General features: G+C 36.5%; 1 protein-coding gene and 1 pseudogene across 1 annotated transcript; one reads left to right on the top strand and one right to left on the bottom strand.

Annotated features, from left to right (window-relative positions):
- Positions 1-151: 151 nt before the first annotated feature.
- Positions 152-4,347, top strand: LOC107773556 (metal tolerance protein 4-like). The gene is made up of 7 exons (XM_075241167.1): positions 152-469; positions 1,390-1,559; positions 1,772-1,970; positions 2,700-2,878; positions 2,960-3,110; positions 3,580-3,710; positions 3,838-4,347. Exons 1-7 carry the CDS (start codon positions 229-231, stop codon positions 4,015-4,017), a joined length of 1,251 nt encoding a protein of 416 aa, XP_075097268.1. The 5' UTR covers positions 152-228; the 3' UTR covers positions 4,018-4,347.
- Positions 4,348-4,409: 62 nt separating this feature from the next.
- LOC107773990 (casein kinase 1-like protein HD16) overlaps positions 4,410-16,162 on the bottom strand; it is an 18,171-nt pseudogene continuing 6,418 nt past the window's right edge.

Raw genomic sequence — 16,162 nt, 5'->3', positions numbered from 1 at the left:
TTTTTTAAAGAAACAAAATTATCTAATGGTTTGGTAGTACGTACTACGTTTTAATCTTCTTTATATTTTTAATTAGTACAACATCTGACTTTGTCTTTTTTCTAATTAAAATAAAAGTTAGATCATACTCGAAGTTATATATATCTAATCAATGCAAATAGTGTGAAGCTTAATTACATGATTTGGAGTTTGCATTACTGAAAATATATACTCCTACAACTCTTGATAATGGAGGGAGAATTAGAGGCTAACAATATTAATGGAACTAAAACGCCATTGTTGGAGGGGTGGAAGCTTAGCGGAAGTGGACGGCGGAGCAGCCGGCGTTTCAGCCGGCATAACTCTTTTACGTCGCTCCGCCGTGATTTCTTGTCTAGGCTTCCAGATAAGGTGATCAACTCTTTTGTTATTGATTCTGAAGCTTCATACATCATTAATAACCTCTCCATATCCTCTGACTTAACCAAAGGTTCTTCTCTCTCTCTCAGGTTGTTTGGTTCCGGACTAAATATGTGGTTAACTGATTATGATATATATAAAGATTATTATATGTTGTATAAAACTATAGTGCTTGTAATTAATGGATTATGTAAAGTTAAGAATTAGTTTTATCTTGCTATTGTTAATATGCATGTTCTTATATATTCCCATGAACATGTTCTTGGCTTGAGAAAAAGTGAAACTTTTTCTTTTCTATGCTAAATTTGGTGTATAGACTAGGTTCTGTTTGATATTAATTACTCCTATTAAAGGATTCAAACAGAAGCTGTTATACAATCGTTTGATCATGTTAATCCAATCACACTGCATATTAAACTCCTTAACATCTTTTAAAGATTAGAAAAGGATGACCTGGGATCGAATCCCCCTCAATGCCTTTTGGGTTGAGTCTGTCGCACATGGCTTGCCTAGTGCGGATTACCTCTCCTGTGTGGCTTGCAGGCTATTACACAGGGGAGGTTTACCCAGTGCGCACCAAGTGTAGCGGCTGCGGGTTTCCCTCTTAACCAAAAAAAAAAAAAAAAAAAGAAAAGGATATCAATTTTTTCTTTTCTTTCCTTTTTTTTTTTTTTTATTTGCAAATAAAGCAAAATTTTGCTGGAAACTACACTAGGGAAATTCAAATATCTACCGCTAGAAAAGGATATCTTTAACACCCTCAGTCAGTGGCGAAGCCACATGGTTATAAGGATGGTCAATTGACCACCCTTCGTCGAAAAATTACACTGTGTATATAGGTAAAATATTACGTTTTAGCGGTATACAACACATATTGAACACCCTTTGTCGGGAATTTTTTTTACTTCATTCAAATTTGAACACCTTTGGAAAAAAATTTAGGTTCGCCACTGCCCTCGGTGCTCCGTTGACTAAGTTTTATGATGATAGGAGAAAAGGAATACTATGAAAAACAGTTTGAGACTTTGAAGTCATTTGAGGAAGTTGATTCTGCAGTTGCTTCTGATTGCATTGATGAAGAGGATCTCGAAGAACAAGCTCAACATGAGAGAGCAATGAGAATCTCCAATTATGCAAACATTATACTGCTTGCTCTCAAGGTGACCAGAAATTACTTAATTGAACTCGTCATTAACATGAGAATGAGAAATCATCTATTAATGTGTATGCATTTCTTTGTCCTGCAACATTTTTATATATGCAGTAAAAGTGAAATTCTGGTTTATGTTTGAATGACCTGGAAAAATGATAAAGATGGTGGTTTATGCCTTTTTGTCACAATAGCAGTATTGACACATATCGCGCCTTGCAGATCTATGCCACAGTAAAGAGTGGTTCTTTAGCTATTGCTGCATCTACACTGGATTCATTGCTTGACCTCATGGCTGGTGGCATACTATGGTTTACTCATCTTTCAATGAAAAATATTAATGTCTATAAATATCCTATTGGAAAATTGAGAGTGCAGCCTGTTGGAATCATCGTCTTTGCTGCTATTATGGCTACACTTGGTATGTTATCTGCTTTGACTTTGCATTTGAAATTCCATTATCGGGTTAGTGAATACATAGCGACTTTAGCTTACAGAAGACATGGCCCTTGACAGGAGGATATGGAGGTCGAAGATTAGGGTAGAAGGGTAATAGGTCGTAGTGTGTTTTTCTAATATGTTCCAGGTTTATTAGCGCGAGCTGACTAGTACATTGTCTTCGATTCTTAGAGTGCTAGTATTAGGGTTGTTTTCAGTACTATCTTCCGCTTCGGTTTTCTAGTACTTTGTCGTAATACTGCTTGTTGCTATTGCTTTCTTCCATTTGTTTGTTTTCTCGGTTCATACATTGATAGTATCATTTTCCTGGCCTTGTTGTTATTACCTTATTCCTATTCTTCCTCTCGAGCCGGGAGTCTTTCGGAAATAGCCTCTCTATCCCTCAGGGTAGGGGTAAGGTCTGCGTATACATTACTCTCCTCATACCCCACTTGTGGGATTCCATTGGGTTGTTGTTGTTGGGTTAGTGAATACATGTCAGTTTGGACAGGTGAGAGTGAGGCATTGGAAATAAAAAAAAAAAAAAAACAGGATGACGGCTTTCAAAAGACGAGTAAGAGACGGGGAGATGGAGGCTCTCGAAACCAAATGAGATTAGAGAGAACAGGGGAATTAGCACCATTCATATGAGAGCTAACCTCTTTGTATATGAAATTCTTCAATTTGCATAATCATGTGCATTTCTTTGTAGGCTTTCAGGTGCTGATCCAGGCTGTAGAACAACTAGTTGAAAATAAAGCTCCTGAAAAGATGACTTTGAATCAGCTCGCATGGTTATATTCCATCATGTTAACTGCCACAGTAGTAAAACTTGCCCTTTGGCTTTACTGCAGAAGCTCAGGAAACAACATTGTTCGTGCGTATGCAAAGGTGTGTGTAGTGTCCTTACCTTCTGGTTTCCACATCTTCTCCTGATAATCTCTTTTCCTAATTTGTTGATGTATTTGTCAGGATCACTATTTTGATGTGGTTACTAACGTAGTCGGGTTAATAGCAGCTGTACTTGGTGATAAGTTCTACTGGTGGATTGATCCCGTTGGTGCTCTTATCCTTGCTATTTATACAATCTCAAATTGGTCAGCCACTGTGATAGAGAATGCAGGTATATACTTACATGTTCCTGTTGAATTTATAGTTCGTCAATAATTCATGGAAGTTAACAGCGACGTTCAACAAACACAGAACTAGTAACGCAGACTAGAATCTAACCTTGTAAGAAAAATTATCCCTTTAGGATGTCTGCAAGAATTATGCTTGTTGGACACCTCAAGTCTGAGCACATAATATATGTTGTCCAAGCCAACTTGCACGCAGCTCGACTATTCCACCGGTTACCTGCTACCTCTCACCAGTAAACGTATCGAGTAACTCTGCTCATCAAGGTTTAGGCAGATGGAAAGAAATTAACTAGTGTCTTTTTGCCACCGCTGGGGTTTGAACTGGAGACCTCATGGTTCTCCTCTCACTTCATTGACCACTAGACCACACCCTGGGATGCAAAACTCCGATATTTTCTTGGTGTTATTTATATCAATACATCAAATAAAACTTGAATGAGGTTCTTGATGCAGTGTCACTGGTAGGACAATCAGCTCCTCCTGAAGTTATGCAGAAGTTAACATATGTTGTTATAAGACATCCTCAAGTGAAACGTATTGATACAGTTCGAGCATACACCTTTGGTGTCTTGTACTTTGTTGAGGTCAGTCTCCAATAGCATGAAATCATTTTCCTAAACATCTTTGGTCTGAACTAACTGAATTATTAAGGCATAGCCTTTTCCAGATCTCTGCTGATTTCAAAATGTTGCTTCCTTTCTTTTAACATAGGTTGATATTGAACTCCCGGAAGATTTGCCATTGAAAGAAGCACATATTATCGGAGAGACTCTACAAATAAAGCTCGAGAAACTCCCTGAAGTGGAACGCGCATTTGTTCATCTTGATTTTGAATGTGAACACAAACCAGAACACTCCGTCCCCAGCAAGCTGCCCAACAATGAATCTTAAGTGTAGAACACACAAACTAGGAGAAATTTCAATATAAAGAATAGGTCTTTGATTGGGAGCTCAGCTGCTCCTGAACCTCTATAAATACTCTTGGTCATGTTTGAGGAATTTGCATGATAATTTTTGTATATTGTCTAAAACATTTCTCCTAACTTCATATTATCCAACATACTGGATTTATTGAAAGATCCCAAGCATCTTTCCTAGCTATTGGAGCTTTTATCATTTTCAGGATAATTTCCTGTCAAGGGTGAGGAGAATATCAACTCTAGGTACTCCTGTGTAATTTGTGTGATGTCATTCTTGAACTGCAATTTAAATAAATTTGTTATAGAAAGCTCCTTACTTTTTCTGATAATGAAGAAAAATTAAGCTCATTCTGGATTTACATATTGGGAAATGACTTGCACTAAGCACAAAGGATACAAAGGATCCATAAATTTGGAAATTTGTGCAGTTAATTGTATATACATCGCATAAGAAAGTTCACCAAAAACTGCGCTGTTCAGACGAGCTAAATGAAGCAAGTGCCACTATAACTAAAATTTCCTATGCATAACAATCGAACCATTTAACCTACCATCCACTTTTTATAATTGCCAATGAGAGAAAAAGAGAATAGAACAATAAGGAGGGGTAAGATGTTGCAACTTCTCAAGATACAGTTCGGCCAAAGCATAGACAAGAAAGATAGAGATTTTTTGCCCACTTTTCCTGCAAAAAGAAGAAGAAAATAAGAGAAGCATTAAAAAGCAAATTACTCATTTTCATCTAATAACCAACTTTGTTTTACGTAGGTCACATCTATAAACGTTTAAACTAAAGGTTTTCCGACATAGGGACTACAAATATTAGTGACAATGGAACCATGAAAAGATTTAGCTTTTTGAAGATACCAAACACAAGCATGAATTTTCTTTCTGTATATGCATCGAAGCTCTTCTAGACGTACTCGGCAAAATCAGATGATAACACATTCCACATCACAAGTTACCATACCTTAACATGTGTACTTGGAAACTGAGATGTTCTCAATGTTTCCTGAGTCTCATTGCCAGGTCTTCGTCAAGGCACGCTCAAGATAAGAGCAGCTTGATCTAACGTAGCAGCTGTTGCTGTAATACGATAACCACTATTCCACCGTTCATGAATGCCTTCACTTGGATAAAGAAAATCGAGTTCCACTACCTATCCAGAGGGGGAAAAAGAGCAATTTTACCATAAGCTAGTATTAGCATATGATAAAACCAAAGGGGAATGTACTGGGTGGAAGTAGATGATACAAAATTCAGAAACAAATAACACCATATAGGCACATCCATTTTTTTGCTAGGTGGGATGTAGGGAGTGTTTGTTGTTTTGGAATGTTCTCTGTATCTCAAGTACCATCTTGATACTGTTATGATAAATTTTTACCTTCTCAAAAAAAAAAAATATCACGAAGGTACGTTTGTTTAGAAGAACACATTTAAGCTGGACATAATTATGTTAGTTCTGATAGACTTCTATGTAGGATTGCATATACATGTTCTTAACGCGCAGCGTAAGACAATAACAATTCTAGGCAGAACTTTTCGTGTTTAAAATTTATTTACATGTCAAAGATCGGATCTAATAAGTACCTGGTGAAGAGAGTCTCATTTGATCAATGCGTATCCACACCAAGAATGATCCTTGCTATCAACTTTTTGATCAATGAAACCCCGCGAACAAATTGAATGAAAATATTGTATTGAAATTTTTCTCAAAAATCTCAACTCGAAGGTGGAAGAACAAGAAATAATTTTCTTATACTAGTATTTTCTATCTTGGCTTTGTATTGCACTATTACTTTCTCAAAGCAATTTTCTTCCCAAGAATAACTCACTTGGTTTCTACGTGACTTTACAATATGTATAAGATCTATATCACCAATTCTTAATTAGAGTCTTCGCACTATCGAAGAAATTTGAAACGAGACTCTCTTCACCGGGTACGTTTTAGATCCGATCTTTGACAAGTAAATAAATTTTAAACACGAAAAGTTCTGCCTATGATTGTTATTGTCTTCCGCTGCGCATTAAGAACATCTATATGCAATCCTACCATCAACATTTATATTCATATACACAAATATTAATTATAATTACCAACTATATATATATATATCAACCAAGAGATGTAATTTAATTTTCTTATTTAAAATAGAAAACTTTAACTTGTCCACAATATTAATTATATCCTTTGTGCTTTGGAAGCAGCAACATACTTACTAAATAAAGTTCCCACTAAGTCAGTCTCTACAACACCATATGAGATATGGAAAGGACGTAAGCCTAACCTTAAGCATATTACAGTTTGGGGTCTTTCTTTGTTTTCTACTTTTTTGATGAAGTAAGGTGTTCCATTAAAAAAGCATCAAGAAGATGCATAGTTACAGGAGGCCTAGTTACAAAGGCAAAAACAAAAAGGAGAAGCTAGGCCCTATACAAAGTGTCAATCTAGGACAAGAGTACTAACAAAGTCCAAAAAATGACCAGTACTAATTACAGGGGACAGTTTTGTCCAGCAAAAAAGTTCAAGTAGGCATTTTGCCTTGAGAGAGTGATTTGAAGTTGAGATGCCATCAAAACATCTTATATTTCTCTCTATCCATAAACACCAAAAACTAGCTGCAGGAATCATCAACCAGATTTTCTTGATGGTCTTATCAACTTTCCACAACTCCAATTAATGTGTGCATGTCTCATTTTGTGGCATAACCCAGCTCAGACCAAAAATACTGCAGAACATATTCCATATATTAGTGGCAACTGGGCAGTGCAGGAACAAATGACTGACAGTTTCCTGATTCCTCCTACAAAGGTAGCATCAATTGACCAGCTGGAATCCTCTCCTGTTAAGGTTGTCTTGTATTAGACAAGTTTCATATAATGCAATTCAATTGAAGCATATAACCTTAATAGGTAATTTGGTCCTCCATATCAATTTCCATGGCCAGGCATCAAGCACCTGATTTTGAGTGCAGTTTTGCTTGTAACACTCTTTGACTGTGAAGATACCCTTGCTACCCCAACACATAGTGTCTGAAAAATCTTCGTCACTGTTGTAGCTTTCCACTCTTGCTAGCATTTCCATCAAACTTTCCATTTCCCAATCTTGGACAGACCTTCTCAGATGCACATCCCAGTTGTTGTTGCTCCTGTTCTGAGCAATTGAGGAGTTTTTGTCCATGGCAATTTGGAAAATGTAAGGGTAATCATCCATGAGGGCTGTGTTATTCAGCCAAATGTCCTTCCAAAATCTGATGTGCTCTCCATTACCAGGTTTGAAGTGGATCTTCTGGAAAAAATCATTGTTCAATTTGCTAATAAACTTCCAGGGACCAACACCATAAGGGGCATTTGCAATTTTAGTGCTCCAGTTGTCTCTTTTCCCATGTTTTGCATCAATCACCTTCTTCCAGAGACTTGTCTCACCTGTACCATACCTCCATAGCCACTTCATCAGCATACTTTTGTTGTGGATTGCTAAATCGTTGACCCCCAATCCTCCATTGCTTTTCGGCTGTATGACTATCCCATTTTATCAAATGGAATTTGTGAGAATTGTTATTCCCTTCCCAAAGGAAATCTCTTCTGATTTTATCCAGTTGCTTTAACACCTTTTTAGGGATAGGGAACAAAGACATATAATAGGTAGGTATGATGTCAAGTACACTGCTGATAAGAGTTAATCTACCTCCCATAGATAAATATTGCATTTGCCAAGTGGCCAATCTCTTTATAAATTTTTCTACAACACCATTCCAAATTTCACAATTCTTGAATTTGGCTTCCAATTGGATAGGAAGTGCCCCAATGCTGCAACCCATAGTTCCTGCCAGCTCTTCTATGTTGTTCACATTGTTGACTGGATAAATAGTGCTTTTCAGCTTGTTGATATGTAATCCTGACAAGGCTTCAAAGAGTAGGAGGGTGACATTCAGGTATAGGAGCTTTGCTTTTTCTGCCTCACAAAAAATCAGAGTATCATCAACATATAGTAAATGAGATATAGTAATTGTATTCCCAGCATTGGTGCCAACTCTGAAACCCTGAATCCACCGCATTTGTCTGGCCTTTTCCAACATCTTACTTAGACCTTCCATGGCGAATATGAAATCAAGGAGGAGAGTGAATCACCTTGTCTGATCCCTTTTTGAGGAGAGAAGAAACGCATAGGGGATCTGTTAACTAAAATTGAATATTTAACAGTAGAGATGCAATACCTTATCCACTTTTCACCAAAGCTCATCTTCCTCAAGATAGATATTAGATATGACCAATTCAATTTATCAAAGGCCTTTTCTATATCCAGCTTGCACATAACTCCAGGTTCTCCAGTTTTAATCCTCCAGTCCAAAACCGCATTAGCTATGAGAGTTGCATCCAGTGTTGTGAAGAGCGTGAAGCGAGGAAAAGCGACAAGGCCCTTTTCGCTTAAAGCAAGAAGCGAAGCGCTCGCTTTTTTGAAGTGAAGCGGAATTTTATAAAATAAAATAAAATAAATATTGCATAGACAACACATGTAACTGTAAGCAAATGTTCAATACTTCAATGTAAAAACTAAAGAGTAGCATCAATTAAAGCACAAAATGAGCATCTTATTCTTCTACGAGATTAAATGAAATGAAAAATATGGCAGTAAGTACGAAAAAATTGGCAGTAACTGAAATGAAAAAAATTGGGCAGCATTTTGCTGCAATCTATCACTGAAGAAGAAGAAGAACTGAAGGGAAAAAAACATTTGCCAGCATTTCGCTGCTATTTTGGGACTGAAACAGTGAAAGAAAAAGAAAATGGAGGAAGAAATCACATACCTGGGCTTGAACTTGATACAGCTTTTTAAATTTTTAACGTTGGCAGCCCTTAATATGTAGAAGCGCTCGCTTATGTCGCTTTTACGCTTTTCGCTTTTTTTTGCAGAAGCGCGCAGAAGCATTCGCTTTATTCAACCTACTACGCTTCACATCACAGAAGCGCCCGAGGTCTCGCTTCGCGCTTTAAGCGCTGAAGCGAGCGCTTTTAACAACACTGGTTGCATCAGTTATCTGCCTTTGTTTGATAAAGGCATTTTGATAGCTAGAGACTAGTTTGCCAACGACCAACTTCAATCTCCCTGCTAGAACCTTGGCTACTATCTTGTAAACACTTCCAATAAGGCTAATTGGCATGTAATCCCTGAGTTCAAAAGCACCCTTCTTTTTAGGTACTAAAGAAATGAAAGATGCATTGCAAGACCTCACCATGTAGCAATGCTGGTGGAAGTAGTTGAGGGCCCCCATGACCTCCGCCTTAATGAAACCCAAGATTTTTGGAAGAATGTCATGGTGAAACCATCTGGCCCTGGGGCCTTATCAAGGGCACATGATTGAATGACACTAAGCACTTCATCTTCTTCAAACACTTTTTCTAGCAACTCCATGTCTGCCTCTGTGAGTCTAGCTACTTCCTCAAAGCTGGAAGTAGGCCTCCACTCTTCACTTTCTTTGTAGAGATTCTGGTAGTAATTCAAGATCTCCTCATTGATCACTTCCTTGTCTTATGTGATCTCATTATCAATTTTGAGCTTGTCAATTGAGTTGTATCTTCTGTGAGAGTTGGCCATTGTTTGGAAGTATCTTGTATTCCTGTACCCTTCTTTTAGCCATAAGCATCTTGATTTTTGTCTCCATGAAGTTTCTTCAGCTTTAGCAATTTCCATTAGCTCCAATTTCATATTAAGAAAACTTTGTTTTTCAGGCTGAGTAGGAGTTCTGTTCTAAAGCTGAAAGCTCCTCTAGAATTCTGCTTCTTCTTGTCTCTAGCTTTCCATAGACTTCCTTGTTCCATTTGGAGATGTCTTTCTTCAGGTTTCCCAGCTTCTGAACAAGTATAAAATCAGGGTTGCCACTAATCACATAACCTTGCCACCACTCCTTCACCATGTCCATAAATCCCTCTTGCTGGAGCAACATATTTTCAAACATGAAGTAAGATAAAGTTGAAGACCAGTCACCACTTTCTAGCATTAGAGGCTTGTGATCTGAAATAGGTCTTGGCATTGCCAACTGTTTGATAGACTTAAAGCTCTCATTCCATTCTGTAGAGATAAGGAACCTGTCAATTCTTGAGGCCTGTAAATTGTTCTCTCCCCTTGACCATGTGTATTGTGCCACGAGTAAAGATAAATTGATTAGCTGAAGATCCGAAATTATTTCAGAGAAGTTTCTCATAGCTTTGGTTCTTCTGTTGCAATTGTATCTCTTGGCCTCAAATCTGCACACATTGAAGTCCCCTCCTATAACCCATTGATCACTCCAGATACCCCTTATTGCTCCCAACTCTTAGTTACTAAAGGGATTATTATCAAATTAAATGTTGAAAAACTTCCAAACATTCTTTTTCAACTTCAACCCAATATTGTCCAAAGACCAACTAAATCTTTTTTTTTTCTTTTTTTGATGAAGTAATAATAGATTTCATTTCTGGCATCAAGAAGATGTACAAACTTACAAAACTAGGTAAAGGTTAACCCGTGCTACGCACGGGCCCAAACTCAACTGAAAAAATTAACATAAACCAATATCATTAACGACTAATTTTATTTTCCGTTGATAACCAATAAATTTGATCTCAATTTTATTTTATGATCATCAGGAAGCTCAAATTAATATCATCTCGACATGTTCTTTTACGGTGAAAAACGGTTAAATTTAAAATATTTATTCTAAACTCAAGTGTGGCAACTTTATTTTAATTTTTGGAACTATGCGGTTAATAATCATTGACAAGCTAATTGTCATACTATAATACCAGTTCGGACATAAATTTTTATATCAGAATATTATGTGGGATTGAAAAATGAACGATCTATGTCAAAGTTTAACAAAGCAAAAAATGTAAAGTCATTAAACGGATCGTGAAACAACTGTTAGCAACAAAAGCTCTTCAGGATAATTTACAAGGATAAATGAATCCACATTAGACAAAAATTAGCACTACATTGACGTAAGATGTCATGAATTTTCAGTTCCCTTATGGAAGAGCTAAGTAATAATTCAAAGGAACAGCTAGGGCCGGGATGTAGCAAAAACAAATGGTCAAAGGGAATTTTTTGGCAATATAGTCCGATAATATAGTCCGTTAATTGTTACTGAATATTTTAACCAGGTGTTTTTTCCCGAAACTAAGTATATGGTTGATCAAATTGGAAAACTCGGTTCAATATTTTCTATCTTATTTGTTTTATTTTATATGACACTCTTTAGTCTTTCCCAAAAAGAATGATACGTTTTTACTACTCTTTGACCGTGTTTATAATGGAAAAGATGGTTGAATCTTTCTAATATCTTTTTGTGTTATTATATTTGACACTCTTTCACTTTTACTCTTCTAAGAAAAGAATATTATTTTTTATATGTAGGAACTCTTTAATTTAATTTTTTTTAATTTTCTCTAATGACGTTAATTGACCATAGAAATATATTGCGGCATGTTTATGACCCAAGTTCTAAAGGTATTGTTAGTATATACAAAAAGTCTTTCTTAGTACTCTACGTTCATTCAAATATCATTATGTAAATCCTCTTAGTAACTAATTATACTAAAATATTCCCAAAGTGAAGAAAATCAATTTTTGTAACTTTATTTTCTATTCAAACGAATGTATGAAGAGAACATTTATCTCTCTTCTTTAACTGGAGTTTCTGTAACGTACATTATTCATAGAGCATAAAGACTTCCTTAGTACTAATCACACAAAATTATTCAGAAGTTGGAGAAGATCAAATTTTAAAACTTTAAGTTATGTTCAAATAATATGTATCCCTCTTATTTAGCTGGAGCTTTTGTTATCTATATTAATTATTCAAAAAGAGTCCTGAAATTCAAACTAAGTTTATTATATTAGCAATTGATTTAACAACCTTTTTTGACGCAGCTCAAATATTGCTTAAACCTTCTTTATTCATCAAGCAGTTATTTTAACGGACCTAGGCTACAGATAAAGTTAACACTGAAATGGCTTTGGAAAAATGCACACGATGAAATGAAAGTTTATTGCCTTTCTCTTATTTAACTTTTAACCGACACTTGTTTGCACGCTTGAGTTTAAAATAAATTGGTATAGCTATGTTAACAAGGGAGAGATGCGTGAGGATAAAATTTAGTGGGGCCTACATGGTCATTGATAGCTGAAATATGTGCAGTAAACATGTATTGTAAATTGTGATGGTGTGAAATGACAAATTTAAGTGGAGCCCATCTGATATGCAGTGGAAATGGGGCTAACAATTTGGGCCTTGAAAATGCCTCAAAAATTTTCTTTAATTCACTAAATCGTTGGATTGCATTAACGTAATAATATGCTAAATCAGGGGTGAATATATTTGTTTGGGTCAAGCAGGCATGTCAACGAAGAAGTGCCTACTTCACCTGTTTTACTGGCACTTCTTATATAGTAAAATAAAAAGTAGGTTAGTTAAAATAAACTTGGATAGCTGCATTAGAACTTTCAAATATCCTTTTTTCAACTAATTCTTTTCTTATTGTTTAATAAGTGAAATTCGATTATAAATTATGCGATTGAAATTATCTTTCTCCTGCCTTTGCTCAAATTATATTTAATGATGTTTAACTTGAGTTACTGGAAATTGTCTTTATTGTATATTGGATATTAAGAACGGAAAAAGGCCATATATACCCCAGTACTATGAGAAAAGGTTTAAATATACCCCTCGTTATACTTTGGGTCCAAATATACTCTTGTCGTAATATTATTAGTTCAAATGTACCCCTCGTCCGTTAAATTTGTCCAAGGTGTACATTCAATAAATCCAACGTGGCACTGATATTTGATGAGGTAGATGCCACGTGGCATGCCTCCTCAGTGCCCCTAACCCATTTTACCCTTTCTTCTATTTTTTTGTTTTCCACCACTAAAATTTCTTTCCCCTCCACCACCATTGCCACAATTACCGACACCATGAAAGATATTGTATTTCATTGCCACTATCACATGAAAAGCCACTTGGAGAAGACGCACACTTTCACTGAAATTTCACATAGATCAGTCGAATAGCTAGTCCAGTAGAGAAAGAAATCTGAATCGTCAAGGTCAACATTGCCTAATTAACCGATCGAGCGAAAGTTCTTTGCCTTGTCGATGATGAGCCTAGCTAGGTACGAATGACCACGGAACATCCAACTAAATAGGTATGAATAAGCAACGAACTGTACAAAGAATACACATTACTCATCGTTAGAAACATTAGTTATTAAGTTTAGTTCTTGTTTTTCCCCATTATCAATTTAAACTTAATCTGCTCTCTCTTTGTAATATTCAAGCATTTATTGATTGATTTCAACAATCGCTTTCCTTATATTCATTCTTCTTTAGCTTCAATACAGTCAGCCATCACAAAAAGAAATTTCTTTTCGCCAGAACTTGTGATGATTGATTTCGTCTGTGAAGTGACTAGAGGAACCTATATGTATCCGATCGGCTTCCTTTGAACTTAAGGAAATCATATTAGTGATGGTGGTAGCGGTAATGGTGGCAATGATGGTGGAGCGGAAGGAATTTTTAGGGGTGGAAAACAAAAAAAACAAAAAAAGGTAAAATGGGTTTGGGGCGCTGAGGTGGCATGCCACATGGCATATACCTCATCAAATATCAGTACCACGTAGGATTGGATGTCCATCTTGGACAAACTTAACGGACAAGGGGTACATTTGAACCAATAGTATTACGGGAAGGGTATATTTGGACCCAAAGTATAACGAGGGGTATATTTAAACTTTTTCTCATAGTACAGGGGTATATTTGGCCTTTTTCCGTATTAAGAATAGTAATATTAATTCACTTATACAACAACAACATACCCAGTATAATCCCACATAGTGGGGTCTGAGGATAGTGTGTACGCAGACCTTACCCCTGCCTTATGAAGATAGAGAGGCCGAATCGGAGCTAATAAGTAATTTTAATTCACTTATCAAAAGGTAATTTTAATTCCTATTTGATGTTATAACTTATAAGTAATTAAGTGCTAATATGTATGATAACTTTTGTGTATGGAAAAATTAGGCGCTTCGCTTCTTGCTTTATGCTTAAAGCCCCATAGGCCACTACTCCTTTGTGCTTTTGTTCTTAAACATTGAGTAAATGCAATTACTCCTTCATTTCCTTGTACTAAATACAAGTTTCTTGATGTTACTAATTTTTTCCTCTAGGAAAATCGGCTAAAAGATCTGTTATAATTCTGACGATCATTCAATAGCTGTCAGGGAAAGAAAAAAAAGCAAATTAAGATATGGAGAGTCTCCTCCTCTCGAGCCTAGGCTTCTATCATTGCTAATTAAAATAAGATGAAGTGGGCGAAAAGAGGTAATGAGCACACAAACATGCAGGCAGAAAGAGAGGAACAACCTGGTTACTGAATCCTGAATTGCGAGACATAACGACTGCCCACCTACTGCCAGCAGTTGCCATGGAGGTTACATGGAACCCTTCTTTCCACTTCTTGCTTTTCCACTTGAACGGAAATGACTCACTTACTTTGTAGGACTGCTGAGTGAACTGTGTGCCTGCAGATATATAATAATGATTGCAACATCAAGATTACGAAAGTTGAGGAGCTTAGAACTGAAAGCTAGAAAGCTTAACCTTCAAACCATTCAGGTTACTATGTCACTCATTGTGTGAACATTGAACATATACACATATATAAATATACATGCACTGTGTGTGCTCGGGTGCATCTCAGATGTTGCATGTGTGTGTGTATCAATAACAATCAATTATCTCTCAAAGCCAAACTGGTGGTACCAAACTGGTAATAAACTACAAACCGGAATGGCAAAAATAACTGAGAATCTCAACCAGGATTCAAACCCGTGACGTGCGCCTAACATACCCCATTCCCTCCCCTTAATGGAATCAAACATAGCATAAACTTGCCCCAGGGACATCAAATCTTGAGACAAAGGAGCACAATGCTGATGCTTCCTGTCATAATTGCCTTGTCCAAACCACCTTGTCGACATATTAGGAAACTCTTAAATCTCTACGTTAAATTACAAGAACTACCAATATCTTAAAGGGAAAAGCAGGAAAAGATATCCGTTAATATCACTAAAGACAGGTAAAGTGTAAAACCAATCAAAATTTAGCAATTAGAGAGCCCACCTTTTGACATTACAACAAGAGAGCTTCCATTGGTGGCACCAGCAAGAGAACTAATATAATAGTTCTTCTCCCACTGTTCCATTATCCACTCCTGTAACAATGTACAACAAGACCTAACATAGATTAAATATCAGGTTGAAGAGCTGTGAATTGTATTAAGAGCTACGTTACATGGACTCAGCTCCAATACACACATTACATGGGTGTGTGGAAGTATTTGGTAGGGATACGTGCCGTTTTTGGCTAAGTTTTAGCGTAAGAATATACACAAGTACGATATACTAATGTCACACCATTCGACACGTGTACATCATGGCAAATGAGGACTCATGTAACATAGTGGAATAAATAGAATTCACAATTTACCTTGAGCAAGAATAATGGTGATAGCTCATAAACTTGGCTCGTGAAATTATTTCCAGCATCCAGGATAACAGCCCACAAGCCGGAACAAGATGCCACACAACTTATAAATAAACCTTCTTCATTCCCTTTCTCCACATGCTGTGTCAGCCTTGTATCTTCAACATTATAATGGTACCTAAAAACAAGCTACATCGCATTAAGTAGGGGACTTGTGTACAGAAAATATCTTATCCATAATTACCACCACATACTGAACCAAAAAGGGCTCTCTCCAGAAAGCAAGGAGCATAACCACAAGATATCATCCTTGAAAAAAGTCTAATTTGACAGCTCCTGCCAGTCACAAGATAAAGGACAAAGCCATGCATTATTACCGAACAAACATGTTATGTGAACTCACCAAGATATAAAGCCTTTAAGGAAGCTACAATATTTTCTAGTAACCATATCTAGGCTCTTAGAACTGTATAGTGGCAGCTAATTCACTCCTTACTCTCTTATCATATAATTTAAAGTTTCATGTGGTCTAGAAAGCCCAAGAAGTCATATATTTCTTCCTAATCATGTCGCTTCACGCTTCTTGGGCAAA

This window comes from Nicotiana tabacum, chromosome 20 (genome assembly GCF_000715075.1).
Source record: "Nicotiana tabacum cultivar K326 chromosome 20, ASM71507v2, whole genome shotgun sequence".
Lineage (NCBI taxonomy): Eukaryota > Viridiplantae > Streptophyta > Magnoliopsida > Solanales > Solanaceae > Nicotiana > Nicotiana tabacum.
The sequence above is the reverse complement of the archived record's forward strand: the minus strand, read 5'-3'. Positions and strand labels throughout refer to the sequence as shown.